The following is a 12,986-nucleotide window of genomic DNA, read 5'->3' as shown; positions in this document are numbered from 1 at the left end:
ACTGCGCACTTTGTAGTACCTAAGGACACTACGAATCAAAAATTTTAGGCTGTACCTAAATCACCATTTTATTTTTGTGTAGGAAAAAGTAAAGTATGAGTTGCTGACGGTTTTAATGAGCTACATTTTCTTTTTCCTTTTACTCTACCGTTGCCTTTTGCGGTTTTATCTTTCTGTAAGCTGGCCTTATATAAAAGGTCAACTGCAAGCTTCTAAAGTCTGGAAGGGCCGGAGGTCTAATCCTCTCTGTTTAAGAAACAAACTATTCTAAACCTTCTGAGGGAAACACTATGAAATGTTTGTATCCTTTGAGCTCTAAATTCTTGTGTTAAAAAACAAACTATTCCAAACCTTCTGGGGGGGAACACTATGAAATGTTTGTATCCTTTGAGCTCTAAATTCTTGTGTACCGTAACCATGAGCAAAGAAAGACATCTTGCAGAAAGTTTCGCAAGCTCCTATATAAAAAGTTGCCTAATGTTACAAGCCAATGATTCTTGGGAGGGATGGGTTTCTCTGCGGCGTTGGTCCCTTGTCTGGGCGGTGAAAAGGGCGGCCTGGTCCCGACCACTTTCCCAAGCAGGCGGGGAATCTAGGCGTCCGGAAACGGTCAGGGGCGGGCCGTCAGGCGGACAGGCGTAGGGACTTTGGCCTCTAGAAACCGCTTGGCCTCGAAACTAACAGGATTCTCTTGTGTTTCCCCACAGCAACGCCTGACGGCGGGGACAAGCGGCCCCATCCTCCCCCCGACGCCTCCGGCGGCCTGCCTCCCGCCCTCTGTCGCGCCTGCGCACTAAGCTGACTGCGCGGGCGCCGCTTCCCGGCTCCGCATTCCTCCCCCTGCGGGGCTCCGCGCGCCTGCGCGCCAGCTGGGAGGAACTCGGCGTCGGGGGCGGGAGGACGCGCGCGCGCCCGCGGCCAGGGGGCGGCGGCCAGGCGGCGGGAGGCGGGCCGCGCGCGCCGGTGGGAAGCGTCCGGCAGCCTCAGCGCCGGCTCCGTCGTAGTCGCGGCCGCCCGGGTCTCGCTCGCCCCTCCTCCCGCTCCCCCGCCCGCCGCCGCCCGCGCGCATGCGCCGCCGGAGCGCGAGGGTCGGCTTCGGGTGTTTGGTGGCGGCAGAGCGGAGCTGCGAGGCCCGAGAGTCAGAACCTGGGGGAGAGGGATGGTCTCTGCACCGGGGGGAGCCGGAGGAGCCGCCGCCGCTGCCGACGCCACCGCCGCAGCCGCCGCCGCCGCCGCCCCGGCGCCCGCCTCCCTGCGCTGACGGCCTCGTACGAAGCCGGCGAGGGGGAGCCAGCCACCGCGGTCGCCGGCACACCGCCCAGCATGGTCCGGGAAACCAGGCACCTCTGGGTGGGAAACTTACCGGAGAACGTGCGGGAAGAGAAGATCATCGAGCATTTCAAACGGTGAGTGACACGAGGCCCGGGGCCGCGCTGGCACCTCGGGCGCCTCTCCGGCCCGTTGCTGGCCACCGGCAGAGCGGCGACGCGCGGCTGGCTCCGGCGCTCTGGGCGGGCGGCTGCTGTGCGGCCACCGAGGGAGCCGGAGAGCTGGGGGCTGCGGGATCGCCTCTTTGCGCGCCGCCTCGCAGTTCAGCGCGGCCGGCCGGGGCCCCGGGCGCCGGCAGAGCCGGGGCTGTGGGGACGCGGCAGCCGCGTCTGGCATCGTGCGGCACCGAGAGGTGGCAGGCACCCGGAGCAGGGGCCGCTCTCCGAAGATTCGTGCAGCGGCAGATGCTTTTGCTGTCTGCGCCGCTGGGCGGAGAGGGCTGCCTGGCGCTCGGCGGCGGCTAGATGGGCTGCCCGTGTCCCGGAGCTCGCGGAGAAGGGAGCGCGAACGCCAAGGCGCTGTGGATGCATTCCCGCGCCGCGCTGGTGACCGAGCGGTTTTTACAATAGATCCTTCACCTCCGAATTCGTTAGTGAAGTAGCCAAAAAGTGCAAATCTTTCGCGGTTAGGTGTGACTTTTCGGTTTCTCTAAGTACTTTTTGCTTGTGGAAAATAAAAATAAATGTTGCTTTTCATACGCGTTGGTAGCCTTTAGCGCTTATGTGCTCCCAGAAACGCGTGTCCCGTAACTGGTAGAGGCCTCAGCATGCAACCCCACTTACAATGAGAATTTATTCATACTTTCGCACATTGAGAAAGAACATAGCAAATCTGCGATCGCCTGTGGAAATTCATTTCTCCTGTTATCCAATACCCTGGAAGGATCCAAGTTGGGCGTACTCTGAATTCCCACTATACAGTAGGTGCAGGGAATATAATTAGGAGAACGAACGTCCTCATTAAAGTCAACCTGGGAAAATGGGTTGTGTCCCCCAGTCTGGAACCTCTTTGGTGAGGCCTGGGAAGCGTGAGCGCCTTTCTTTCTCTCGGATGGAGAGCCATTGATTCTGTTGGCCGTTGCTGTTACCGGGGTATTAAATCTTCGCCTCTGGGGCGCGCGTGTGCGCGGGCCCGCGTGTGAAAAGGAGCTGGGCATAGTGAGGCCATTCATAACCTGCCGGGATGTCCTCCGCAGGCCTGGGGGAGGTGCGCGCTGCCTGGGACGCCGGGTGTTTACTACGTTGTGCCTGAGACACAGGAGAAGGGGAGGTCCGGAGACGAGTTGGCCAGGGTGCCCGGGAATGAAAGGGGACTGCAGCAGCTGGAGCACCAGCAGATGGGAACTTTCTCTGCCGGTGCTGCTCCACCCCTCCCTCAGCCTGGGTCCCTGCCCCCTAGTAGCACATCCTGAGCGTTGAGGAGAAAGCACTCAGCTTTCTTAGGTCTTGGAGTGGAAACCCTCAGCGCTGTGCCCCCTTTAATTACTGGTGGGTCCTCTGTGGGTCTGTCTCTGCATGGGAAATTGATACGCACCGACGTGCAAACACGTGCATTGGCTCATTCGCTTTGCTCCAGTGTTGGGTGGTCAGACTTGACATTTCACCTTATGCAGATTTCAGAGGCACTGCTTGCCTCAGACCTGGAGTTTGACCCCCCTGTGCAAGACGAAGGAGAGGGAGAGCAGCGAGGGAAGAGGTTGGGGGCAGTCCTGCGAGGCTTGGAAGCCTGGTGCCGCGGTCCGGCTGGTGTGAATGACTCTCTAAGATGGCGGCCAGGACCCACTTTATGTGGGAATCTGCGGAGCCGCTCAGAATGCAGGAGAGGGAGGGAGGAGGCGCGCAGGAGGGCTGTCTGGGGAGCCCGAGGAACGCGGCGCTAGCCGAAGGCTCACCGCACATTGCTGACCCCGCGTTTACAGTAGCGTTTTATCTGTTGAAGAGCAAAAGCAGATGTTCTTGGTGAAAAGATTATTTGAAGCCTCTGCAGACGTGTGTGTCCCCAAAACTCCTGTGTCGTAAAAACGACAGATTTCACTTTGAGACGAACGGATTTTATTTAGTTAGTACACCTTTAACGGGCGCATGAGAAGGTAACAAAGTAATCTCCCCTTCACCTTTGACCCTGGAATTCCCAGTTCTCATGCCACAACCCCCCCTCCTTGTCGTGCTCTCTGTTTCTGGTTTGTTGCTTATCTTTCTGCCTACAAAAAAAAAAAAAGCTTTTGCCCATCCAGTTGTGGAGCTAAGTATATATCCCTTTCTTTCTCCATAGAGTGGAATGTGTTTCGTTAAATATGTGATCGCTACTTGGAAGGAAAATAGAATTTGAGTCATTTAAACAAAAAGCATGAAAAGGCACTAAAATGATAAGAAAACTTAATGTCGTTCAACCTCTGCCCTGTAGACTTCAAAATGAGAAGAACTACGAGATGCCCATGTTAAACCGAGCCCGAGTGCCTTTTCCTACCCTTTTCCCCAGTTGATTACAACATTAACTAATAACTGTTCTACAGGATTAAGAGGTGTACACTGGGAATACATTACATAAAACGCTTCAAAGACGAGTGTTCTTTTAACAGTGGTTAGGCTTTTGCAGCAGGTATTTGGATTAAAAGGACAACAGAAAAACTGTGGAGGCTGAATCAGACAGCTGTGGAGGCAGAGATAAAGGTCTCCCTCCCTCCCTCCCTCCCTCCCTCCCTCCCTCCCTCCCTCCCTCCCTGCTTGCTCACTGGGGTTTTGACCAGTGCTTTCACTGCACAGCAGATGGAGGAAGGGTGTTGATTCCCCCCCACCCCCCAGTGCCGAAGAAAGGCCGGCTGAGAACATAGAGTATTTTTAAAAATTGGCTGTACCTTCTTGCATATAATAAGTCTACTGTGTTCCCTTTCTTTACAGCTTTCCATATGCTGAATTAAGAAAATTAAGTGACTGCTTCTGAATAGGGTTTTAGTTAACAAAGATCCATTACAGGGCCACAATGGAGAAAGTCCTTTCTTTCCTTTGTATGGTAGCAGAGCTGAAGGGTTGGAGGGGGCATCACACAACAATTGGTTGCTGTCTGGTAAAGCGAGGTGCTTGCCAGGGCTAGAGTTAACAGACGAATAGAATCCCTCAAAGCCTGACCTTCTTCCTGCCTTACCTTCAGGGTTTAGTACGGTGCACATTGCGGTTCCCTTGACCACCCATCACTGGTACTTTGCAGATAGGGTAAATATCATGTAGTAGTTGTCTAGGGGAAGTCTTTTTAAAAAATTGTTTAAGAATGAAACTGGTTAAAAATCCTTTTTATCGAGACAAGGTTTCTTTGAAAAAAAATTATTTGTTTTAGCACAGTGGTTTTCCAGTTAAAAGCTATTACATCTATCTAGGTATCTTTATGGTCACGAAAGTCAGATAATACCACAGCTTCTTCATCCTTACGCTCTCTCTGAGGGTATGTTTAGAGGACGTCACTGCCATATCCTTTCTTTATTTGAGCCCAGATGGTTTCTATGAAGTTACCTCTAGTTTTGAATACTGTGATTCTGAGTATCTATTTTAATGATAGATTTTTTTGCATATTTTAAAATCAGGAAAATTCAGTCATTTTGAAATAGTGTTAAAATTAATATAGAATGCTTAAAATGTATTTTATTTCTTGAAAAAAGAAATGTAGCTGGGCGGTGGTGGTGCACGCCTTTAATCCCAGCACTTGGGAGGCAGAGGCAGGCGGATTTCTGAGTTCGAGGCCAGCCTGGTCTACAGAGTGAGTTCCAGGACAGCCAGGACTACACAGAGAAACCCTATCTCAAAAAAACCAAAAAAAAAAAAAGAAAGAAAAAAGAAAAAGAAAATGTATGTGGCAGACTGTGGGAAGTCACAGGGGCCGGCCGTCTTGGAGAAAGGACCTTCCTAGCCATCTTTGTTTCCGCCTCCGGCTTGCTTGGGATTCTACTGTTTAGTATGCTTAGGAAGAGGTTTCAGGCTGGGTTTAGGAGATATTTTTAGCCCCATTAACACTGAAGCCTTGAAAATTTTTATGTAGAATGCTATAAAGATAGAGTGATGAAGCATGTGGTGGCGCACGCCTTTATCCCAGCCCTTGGGAGGCAGAGGCAGGAGGACTCTTGAGTTCAAGGCCAGCCTGGTCTACAGGGTTACATAGAGAAACCCTGTTTCGAAAAAACAATAAAAAAAAAAAAAGAAAAAAGAAAGAAAGACAGACATATGCAAAGGCAGCCAGCTTTTCTGCTTTTCTGAGTTGCTTCCACCTCTAAGTTTTTACTTTTTTTTTTTTTTGGTTTTTCGAGACAGGGTTTCTCTTTGTAGCCCTGGCTGTCCTGGAACTCACTCTGTAGACCAGGCTGGCCTCGAACTCAGAAATCTGCCTGCCTCTGCCTCCCAAGTGCTGGGATTAAAGGCGTGCGCCACCACTGCCCGGCAGTTTTTACTTTTTTAATTTTCATTTTTTAGACTTTATACCAGGCTGTCACAGTAGTCATGGGTTGACTTTATAGCCCCAAGTTGGTTTCTCTCTCTGAATGCCAGGTTCTGGACTGCAGGCCTGATCCTTTACTCTTCATTACGTTTTTAAACTATTTCATGAAGACACTGAACATCCAGTCAGAGATTATATGTATTTCCTTTCTATTATTTCTACTCCCCCTCTTTATTTCAGCTGAGGACGGAGCCTAAAGTCTCGCTCATGGCAAGTTTCTGCTGTTGGATCCTCTCTAGTAAACCAGAAGCGGCACTGGTCTGAGCTATAGTCAGCCATTCCAGTGTTTAGAATGAACTAGGAGACAGACTTGTATGGTAACAAAAGTTGAACTATTAAAGTTGGCCCTGGAATGATTTTTATTTTACTTTTCTGAGTGTGCGGGGGTGTTTTGTCTGTACCACCTTTATATCGGGTGCACATGGAGGCCCGAAGAGAGTGCAGACCCCTGAGATTGGCGTTACAGATAACTGCGAGCCACCGTGTGGGTGCTGGGAGCTGAAATCCAGGCCTTTGGAGGAGCAGCCAGTGCCGAGCCATTTCTCCTCTCCCAGCCTGGGATTTATTTATGAGTGATGTATAGCTGGTTTACAGTGTATGGAAGTAAGCCTTGAATATTTTAGATCGTTCTCCCGCGTGTCCCTGTCCACTAAGTTAGAAATTAAGAGTGTCAGGGCTGGGTGTGGCGCTGAACTACTTTACTTTAGTCCCAGATATCTGCAGAGGCAGGCAGGTCTCTGTGAGCCCCAGGCTAGCCAGGGCTGCTGCATAGTGAGACTCTGTCTTTTTTTTTTTTTTTTTTTAAAAAGGAGGGTGTGTGTCTAATCTACAATAGACTGACTAAAATCCTAAGAAGTTCAGTGAATTATTTTGTTTGTTTGCTTTTTTTTTTTTTAAAGACAGGGTCTCTTTACTGTACCCTAGGGTGACCCTGGCACTCAATAGCTAGATGAAGCTTGGCCTTGAAGGCAGAGGGATTCCCCTCTTGCCTTTCTCTCACAAATGCCTGGGATCAAGCCATGATGCTGGATTGCTTTTTGTTTTTGAAACAGGCTCTTCGCAATCTTAGTCTAGCCTTAATTTGCTAGAATTCTTGATCTTTCAGCCTCTACTGCCTGAGAGCTGGGATCCTGACTTGCTATGAGGCTGGGTTTGCGTGGTGGACATAACACCTAGGGCTTCATGCACGGCAGGCAAGCAGTCTGTTAACATAGAGCTGCATTTCTGACTTGTGAGTCTGGATTCGATCAGTTAGGACTTTAAGTGTAGAAAACTCATGTTTAAGTACAGCAAAATATGCTTGTTTTTGAGAGTCTCACTGTGTGTGTGGAACCAGGCTGGGTTTGAATGGAGACCCTTTCCCCAGCCTCCCTTCTGAGTGTTGGGATTACAGTGTTCCAGCTTGTATGTTTTCATATTGCAGGAAGTTAGACCGTTCTGAGACAATGCCTGAGTAAAAAAGGCCTGTCTGCCTCACTGTAGTCTTGTTGGCTTTGAGCGCCAGCCCCAGCCTCCTAAGTACTGAGATTGTAGGTATGTGCAAACATGCCCCTCCTGTGCTCTTTCCTTCCATCCAGACCTAGTATGACCTACTCCTTTTAGCTGTCTGGACTCTAGTCTCCTTACGTTTGGAGCAGTACACCTCCCTCCTAGCACCCTAATCTCTGAGCTCTGTCTCTAGTCTGTCCTGCACTTTGGAGTTTGAAAGAACACAGATTCTCCCTTCTTCCCGGTAACTCAGTTTCTCTGGTCCTTGACTTGTTTATTTTATAGTGTACCTGGTTCATCACTGGTTTTTTGTTTGTTTGTTTGTTTTTTTTAGGTTTATTTTTTATTACATCTGTGAGTGAGTGTGTGTGTGTGTGTGTGTGTGTGTGTGTGTGTGTGTGTGTGTTGCCTGAAGAGGTCAGAAGGGAACATCAAGTTCCCTGGAGCTGGAGTTACAGATGGGAAGTTAGTACTGGGTGATGCTTGCTCTCATGCAGCCAGGATACAGCAGCCATGGTGACACACACAGGACTGTGATCCCAGCACTAGGGAGGCAGAGGCAAGTGGATCTCTTGAGTTTGAGGCCAGCCTGGTCTACAGAGTGAGTTCCAGGACCTCTATGTAGTTGCAAGTCTGTATAGAGAGACCTTGGCTCAAAACAAAGAAAACAAAGTCTGCCTAGCTAGGTTGCTGTTCTCCCCCTGGTATCTGACAGGTATTTTTGTGGGGGATTTCCTAGAATTGTCCTGGCACAGTCTTTATCATTCTCCACTTGGCAGCCTTAGCACTGGCGACAACTCTCCCTATGCTCCCTGCCACTGCGACTGCCTTCCTCAGGAGGCTGAGGCAGGAGGATCAATGGGAGCTCTGGGTGGACTGTGAAGAGAGGCCTCCCTTCTATAGGTGGTGGTTAGCTGCTCCTCCTTTTTTTTGTTTTGTTTTGTTTTTCGAGACAGGGTTTCCTCTTTGTAGCCCTGGCTGTCCTGGAACTCACTCTGTAGACCCGGCTGGCCTCGAACTCAGAAATCTACCTGCCTCTGCCTCCCAAGTGCTGGGATTAAAGGCGTGCGCCACCACCGCCTGGCAATGCTGCTGTGTCTTAATTTACATTTGTGTTTGCTCATATGAACTCACAGCGGATGTGCCAGGATGTGCCACAGTTGGTCAGGACGGCTTGCAGTTCTTTCCTCTTACCGTGGGAATTGAACTCAGGTCGTGTAGCAAGCGCCTTTTCTCAGAGTCATTGCGCCTGTAACCATATAACTTTACACCAAGTTGCCCTGTTCAGCTAATGAGAATTTTTAGTCTATTATCAGTTATTAGTATTACTGTCAATATTTTGTAGGTTTATGGTATGTCTGAGTACAGGCCTGAGCGTGCGTGGTGTCGGGTGTGTGTGTGTATGTATGTATGTGTAGTATGTAGGTCAGAGGACAACTTTTGGGGGTTGATCCAGGGATCAAACTCAAATCCCCAAGTTTCCCACAGCAAACCCCTTTACCCACTAAGTTGTCTCAAGGGATGATGAGGTTTTTAATCTCCTTTTCCGTGTCTTCTAAAACAGTGAGAGCCTCGACTCTTGTCCTTACACACATCTTTGTTCAGTAGTTTCTGTCCTCTGTAACTCAGCTCCCGGGTGCTCTGCTGCCCACTCCTGCCACTTGTGAGGACAATGGCCCTGGTGGCGTTTAGCTAGTTTTTGGAATCCAACATGGTGAGACTGGCACAGAAAAGGAGGTGGCATTGGGAGTGGCTTTGCTGGTCTGGCCCTTTCCTCCTCTGTCAGAGGCGTTGCCTCCAGGGTGTGAACAGACTCACCACCAACTCACTCTCAAACTCAGGGTCTTGTCTCTGCTCGCGCCCTGGGTTTGAGCCTAAACAGCGCATCAGTCTGCGGTGTGGTTTTTCTCCCTCTAGTCAGATAACCCATTTACCAACTTTCTTACATCACGCTGTGAACAGGCTTCAGGATTTGTTACAGTGAAGTAGCCTTACACTGAATAAGGAAAGAAGCAGTCTTTAATGTGGACTTGGGAAAATGGTTTCCTGAAATTTAACGTTGAGCATGCAGAGCTCTGAACGGCAGAGACCCTGGTGCAACTTGAATCTGTTTTCCCTTGGCCTCCTTTGTCTTTTCTGTCAGTGGGGTTTCGTTGTAGCCACTAGTGGCTCAGAGTTCACTGTGCAGTTGAACGTGAACTCTTTCTCCTTTCCTTTCTAAATCACCCCCCTTCCCTCAGAGACAGGGCCTCACTCCGCAGATCAGGCTAGCCTAGAACTCATAGAGATCCAGTTGCCTCTGCCTTGGATGCTAGGATTAAAGGCACGAACCCCAAAAGAGATGCCACTTTTAAAGAAGATGTATTTGTTTTACTTTTTGCATGATTTTGTCTGCATGTGTGTATATGTGCTATATGCATGCCTGGTGCCCACAAAGGCCAGAAGAGGTCATTGGATCCCTGGAACTGGAGTTACAGGTAGGTGCTGGGAACCGAACCCAGGTCCTCTAGAAAGCAGCAGCTTCTCTTAACTGCTGCATTCCAAAGGACTCATTCTTTATTTGGAACAGTTTTTCTGTCTGCCTCCCTGAGTACTGCTGGGATTATAGGTGTAAGCCATCATGCCTGGCTTGGGGCTGCTTTTTCTGTATTACCAGTATACCTGTTTCCCCGACATAAGCCTCACAGTGTTGGTTTGTTGCTTCACCACCACCATCATCATCACCATCACCATCACCATCACCATCATCATCATCAGTGTGTGTGTGTCAAGGTCATAAGGGTTGTCAGATCCCCTAGAGTTGAGTGCTGGGACTTGAACTCCCAGTTCTCTATGCAAGAACAATCTATTCTCTTTTTGTTTTGATTTGGTTTTTGAGGCAGGGCTACACAGTGTAGCTCTGGCTGGCCTGGCACCCACTGCATGGGCCAGCCTTTTCTCCCTCAGAAGTCACCTGCCTCTGCCTCCCAAATGCTAGGAGTGAAGACATGGGCTACCATGCCAGGCAGTGTTTTGCTCCTGATCATGAAGTCCTCTCTCCAGCTCTGTATAACTGTTATTCTGAACCAGATCTCAGATGTCTCATTTTATCCATTAGTATTCCAGTCCTTCCAGAATGGAAGACTATTTAAAGATACCACAGCACTATTATTATAATTACACCAGAGTGACTAATTCTTGCTTGTTTTCAAACACCAGTTCAAAAGCTCTCATGCCTTAAGAAAGAATCAATGGCGCTGTAGTACAGGTGCCTAAAGAGGCCAGAAGGGGGCGTCAGGTCCATGGGAACTGGAGTTACAGGCCTGAGTTGTCAGCCTTCTCATGGGTGCTGGGAACTGAGCGACTGCTTTTTCCTGTTGAGCTAGCTCAGTAGCCCCGTGTGAACAGTGTTTCCCTTCCCTGTTGGTGATTAAACCCAGAGCTTCATATACAGGGTGGTGCTCCATCCCTGCCTGAGCTCTGGTCCCCAGACCTTGTCCATCCTTGTGGGTTGATTCAGTTCGTCTTTCCCTTTACTTCTTTTCTTCCGTGGGGGATGAAACAGGCTGTCACTTTTTCTGTAGATATAGGGACTTTGCATTATAGTCAGCCTTTGCCACTTCCCCCAAGGTTGTATGCACTACAGCCTGGTGGGTGGGTTTGCTTTGCTTTGCCAGATGCCACAATAAAAGGCCAGCTTGGTGACTTCAGGGACACCAGGGCTCTCTATAGCTGGATCTGACTCACTACCCCCAAACCAAGAAAAAGAGCTAGGGCTTCTTGGTGGACAGTTTTGCTGGATTTAGGGATTTTGAGGAGTTTTGTTGTTGTTATTTTTCGAGTCAGGGATTTCTCTGTCTAGACCAGGCTGGCTTCAGATTTAGAGATTCCCTTGCCTCTCCCTCCTAAGTGCAGAGATTAAAAGGGTGAGTATCACTACTGTCTGTCTGATTTTGAGTTTTAAACCATCTTTAGAAATTAAATTTTATAAATCAATTTCATATATAAATGAATTGCACATTACATTTTTAAAACATCACCGTGAAACAAACAGTTGGCCATTATCATAGCGGATTACTACTGTAGTCAGATAAACTTGAAGTAGAGAATGCCTTTCAGGTGTGCCTGGTTTCAAAAAGTGTGTCAGTTGACATCTAGTGAGGTAATGTTTGCCTGCCTGGGCCTGCCTGCCTACCTTCCTTTCTTTCTTTAAATTTTTAAAATTTTTGTATTTTATGTGTATGAGTGTTTTGCCTGCATGTATGTATGTATGTGTACCAGGTGTGTACCTGGTGCCTATCAGGGTCAGAATCAGACGAGGCATCAGGTTCCCTGGAACTGGAGTTACAAATGGTTGTGGCCCACCTTGTGAGTACTGGGAACCAAAATCTGGTTTTCTGCAAGAATACCAAATGCTCTGAGCCACTGAGCCTCTCCAGCCTCAGACTCTTGTTTGTAAAGTGAAGCCTTGCAGGGATTGGTGGGCTTCCGTCAGCACACCAAGCACTCAGGAAGCTGAGGGAGGAGAGTCACTGTCGGAAGCCAACTGGCCGACTTTAGAAGATCTTGTCTCAAACAATTAAGCAACAGCAATCAAATAAAAAACAAAAAACTTTTGTTTTGGCACACAAAAGGATCCCGCACACCCCTGTTTGGTCTGAGATAGGTTCTCATGTAGCCTAGACAAGCTTAAACTTTATGTAGCCAAGGATGGAATGGCTGGCCTTCCTCCACATACCTTTTGAGTTTTGTGTAGCTGGACTTGGGCTACTTCGTGGGTTCTTTTTTTCGCCCCTTTCCCACCCTTTTAACCTCCTGACACTAGATAAGAGAGAAAGAAGGATAGAGGGGAAAGGGACAGTGGACTACTTCCTGCTGATGAGGGCCTTCAAGTTTCTTGGGGGGGAAGTTTGATCCTTGATGTCAGGATAGCTAATTTCTTCTTTGCACTGGACTACTCAACCATCTAACAACCCACCAACTCTCTCAGGGCCTAGTGTTTATAAATACTCTCTGAAAAAGTCCCCAGAATTCTCAGCATCACACAGTTGCAGAAACTGTATGCAACTGGCAAAATCACAACCCTGCTAGAGCACGAGGCAAATCATAGTCAGCTGCTGTGGACAGTCGTAAGCAGCCCCATATCCCCACACCTAGGGTTAAAAGCATATTCTTATCTGTTTTTTAAAAGAAACCAATGTTTTCACTACAGTCTTGGGATAATAGATGTGAATCTTTTTGGCGTTTTGTTTTGTGTTGAGAGGGTCTTGCCATATAGCATGATCATGGTGTTGATTCGATTCTCCTACGTTAGCTTCCAGGATGCTAGAAGTTAGAGAGGTAAGGCTGTGCTGTTTAATACTGAGTGTCTCTGTGTGTGTGTGTGCCCGCACTCGTGCGTGCGTTCGTGTGCTTGTGTGCGCTGAGTTTTGAACCTAGGGCCTTGGGCACACTAGGCAAGCACTCTGTCACTGAATTACTGCTCCCAGTCCTCAGACAGCGTTCTCCAGCTGCTGCCAAGCAGTGTTGGGTGGAGAAGGTGACTCTGTTAGTTTCTTTAGTAGGTGCAGTTCTGTTGTAACTTGACTCTATGATTCTCATTAGGGGCAGCTCTGTTGTCTTGTCCCAAGAATGACTCCGGGAGGATTGATTGGCCTGAGAAGTGGGAGGGTCATGCAAATGACTGAGAAGTGGGAGGGTCATGCAAATGA

At 49.0% G+C, this 12,986-nt stretch overlaps 1 protein-coding gene across 1 annotated transcript in view; it reads left to right on the top strand.

Annotated features, from left to right (window-relative positions):
• The first annotated feature begins 1,290 nt into the window (after positions 1-1,290).
• Positions 1,291-12,986, top strand: part of Spen (spen family transcriptional repressor) — a 69,063-nt gene continuing 57,367 nt past the window's right edge. The window contains exon 1 of the mRNA XM_028754030.1: positions 1,291-1,406. Within this exon, the coding sequence (XP_028609863.1) occupies positions 1,324-1,406 (83 nt within the window). The 5' untranslated portion in view covers positions 1,291-1,323. The remainder of the gene's footprint in view (positions 1,407-12,986) is intronic.

Source organism: Grammomys surdaster, unplaced genomic scaffold (assembly GCF_004785775.1).
Source record: "Grammomys surdaster isolate TR1022 unplaced genomic scaffold, NIH_TR_1.0 125977, whole genome shotgun sequence".
NCBI lineage: Eukaryota > Metazoa > Chordata > Mammalia > Rodentia > Muridae > Grammomys > Grammomys surdaster.
Note: the sequence above shows the minus strand (reverse complement) of the source record. Positions and strands in the feature narration are given on the sequence as shown.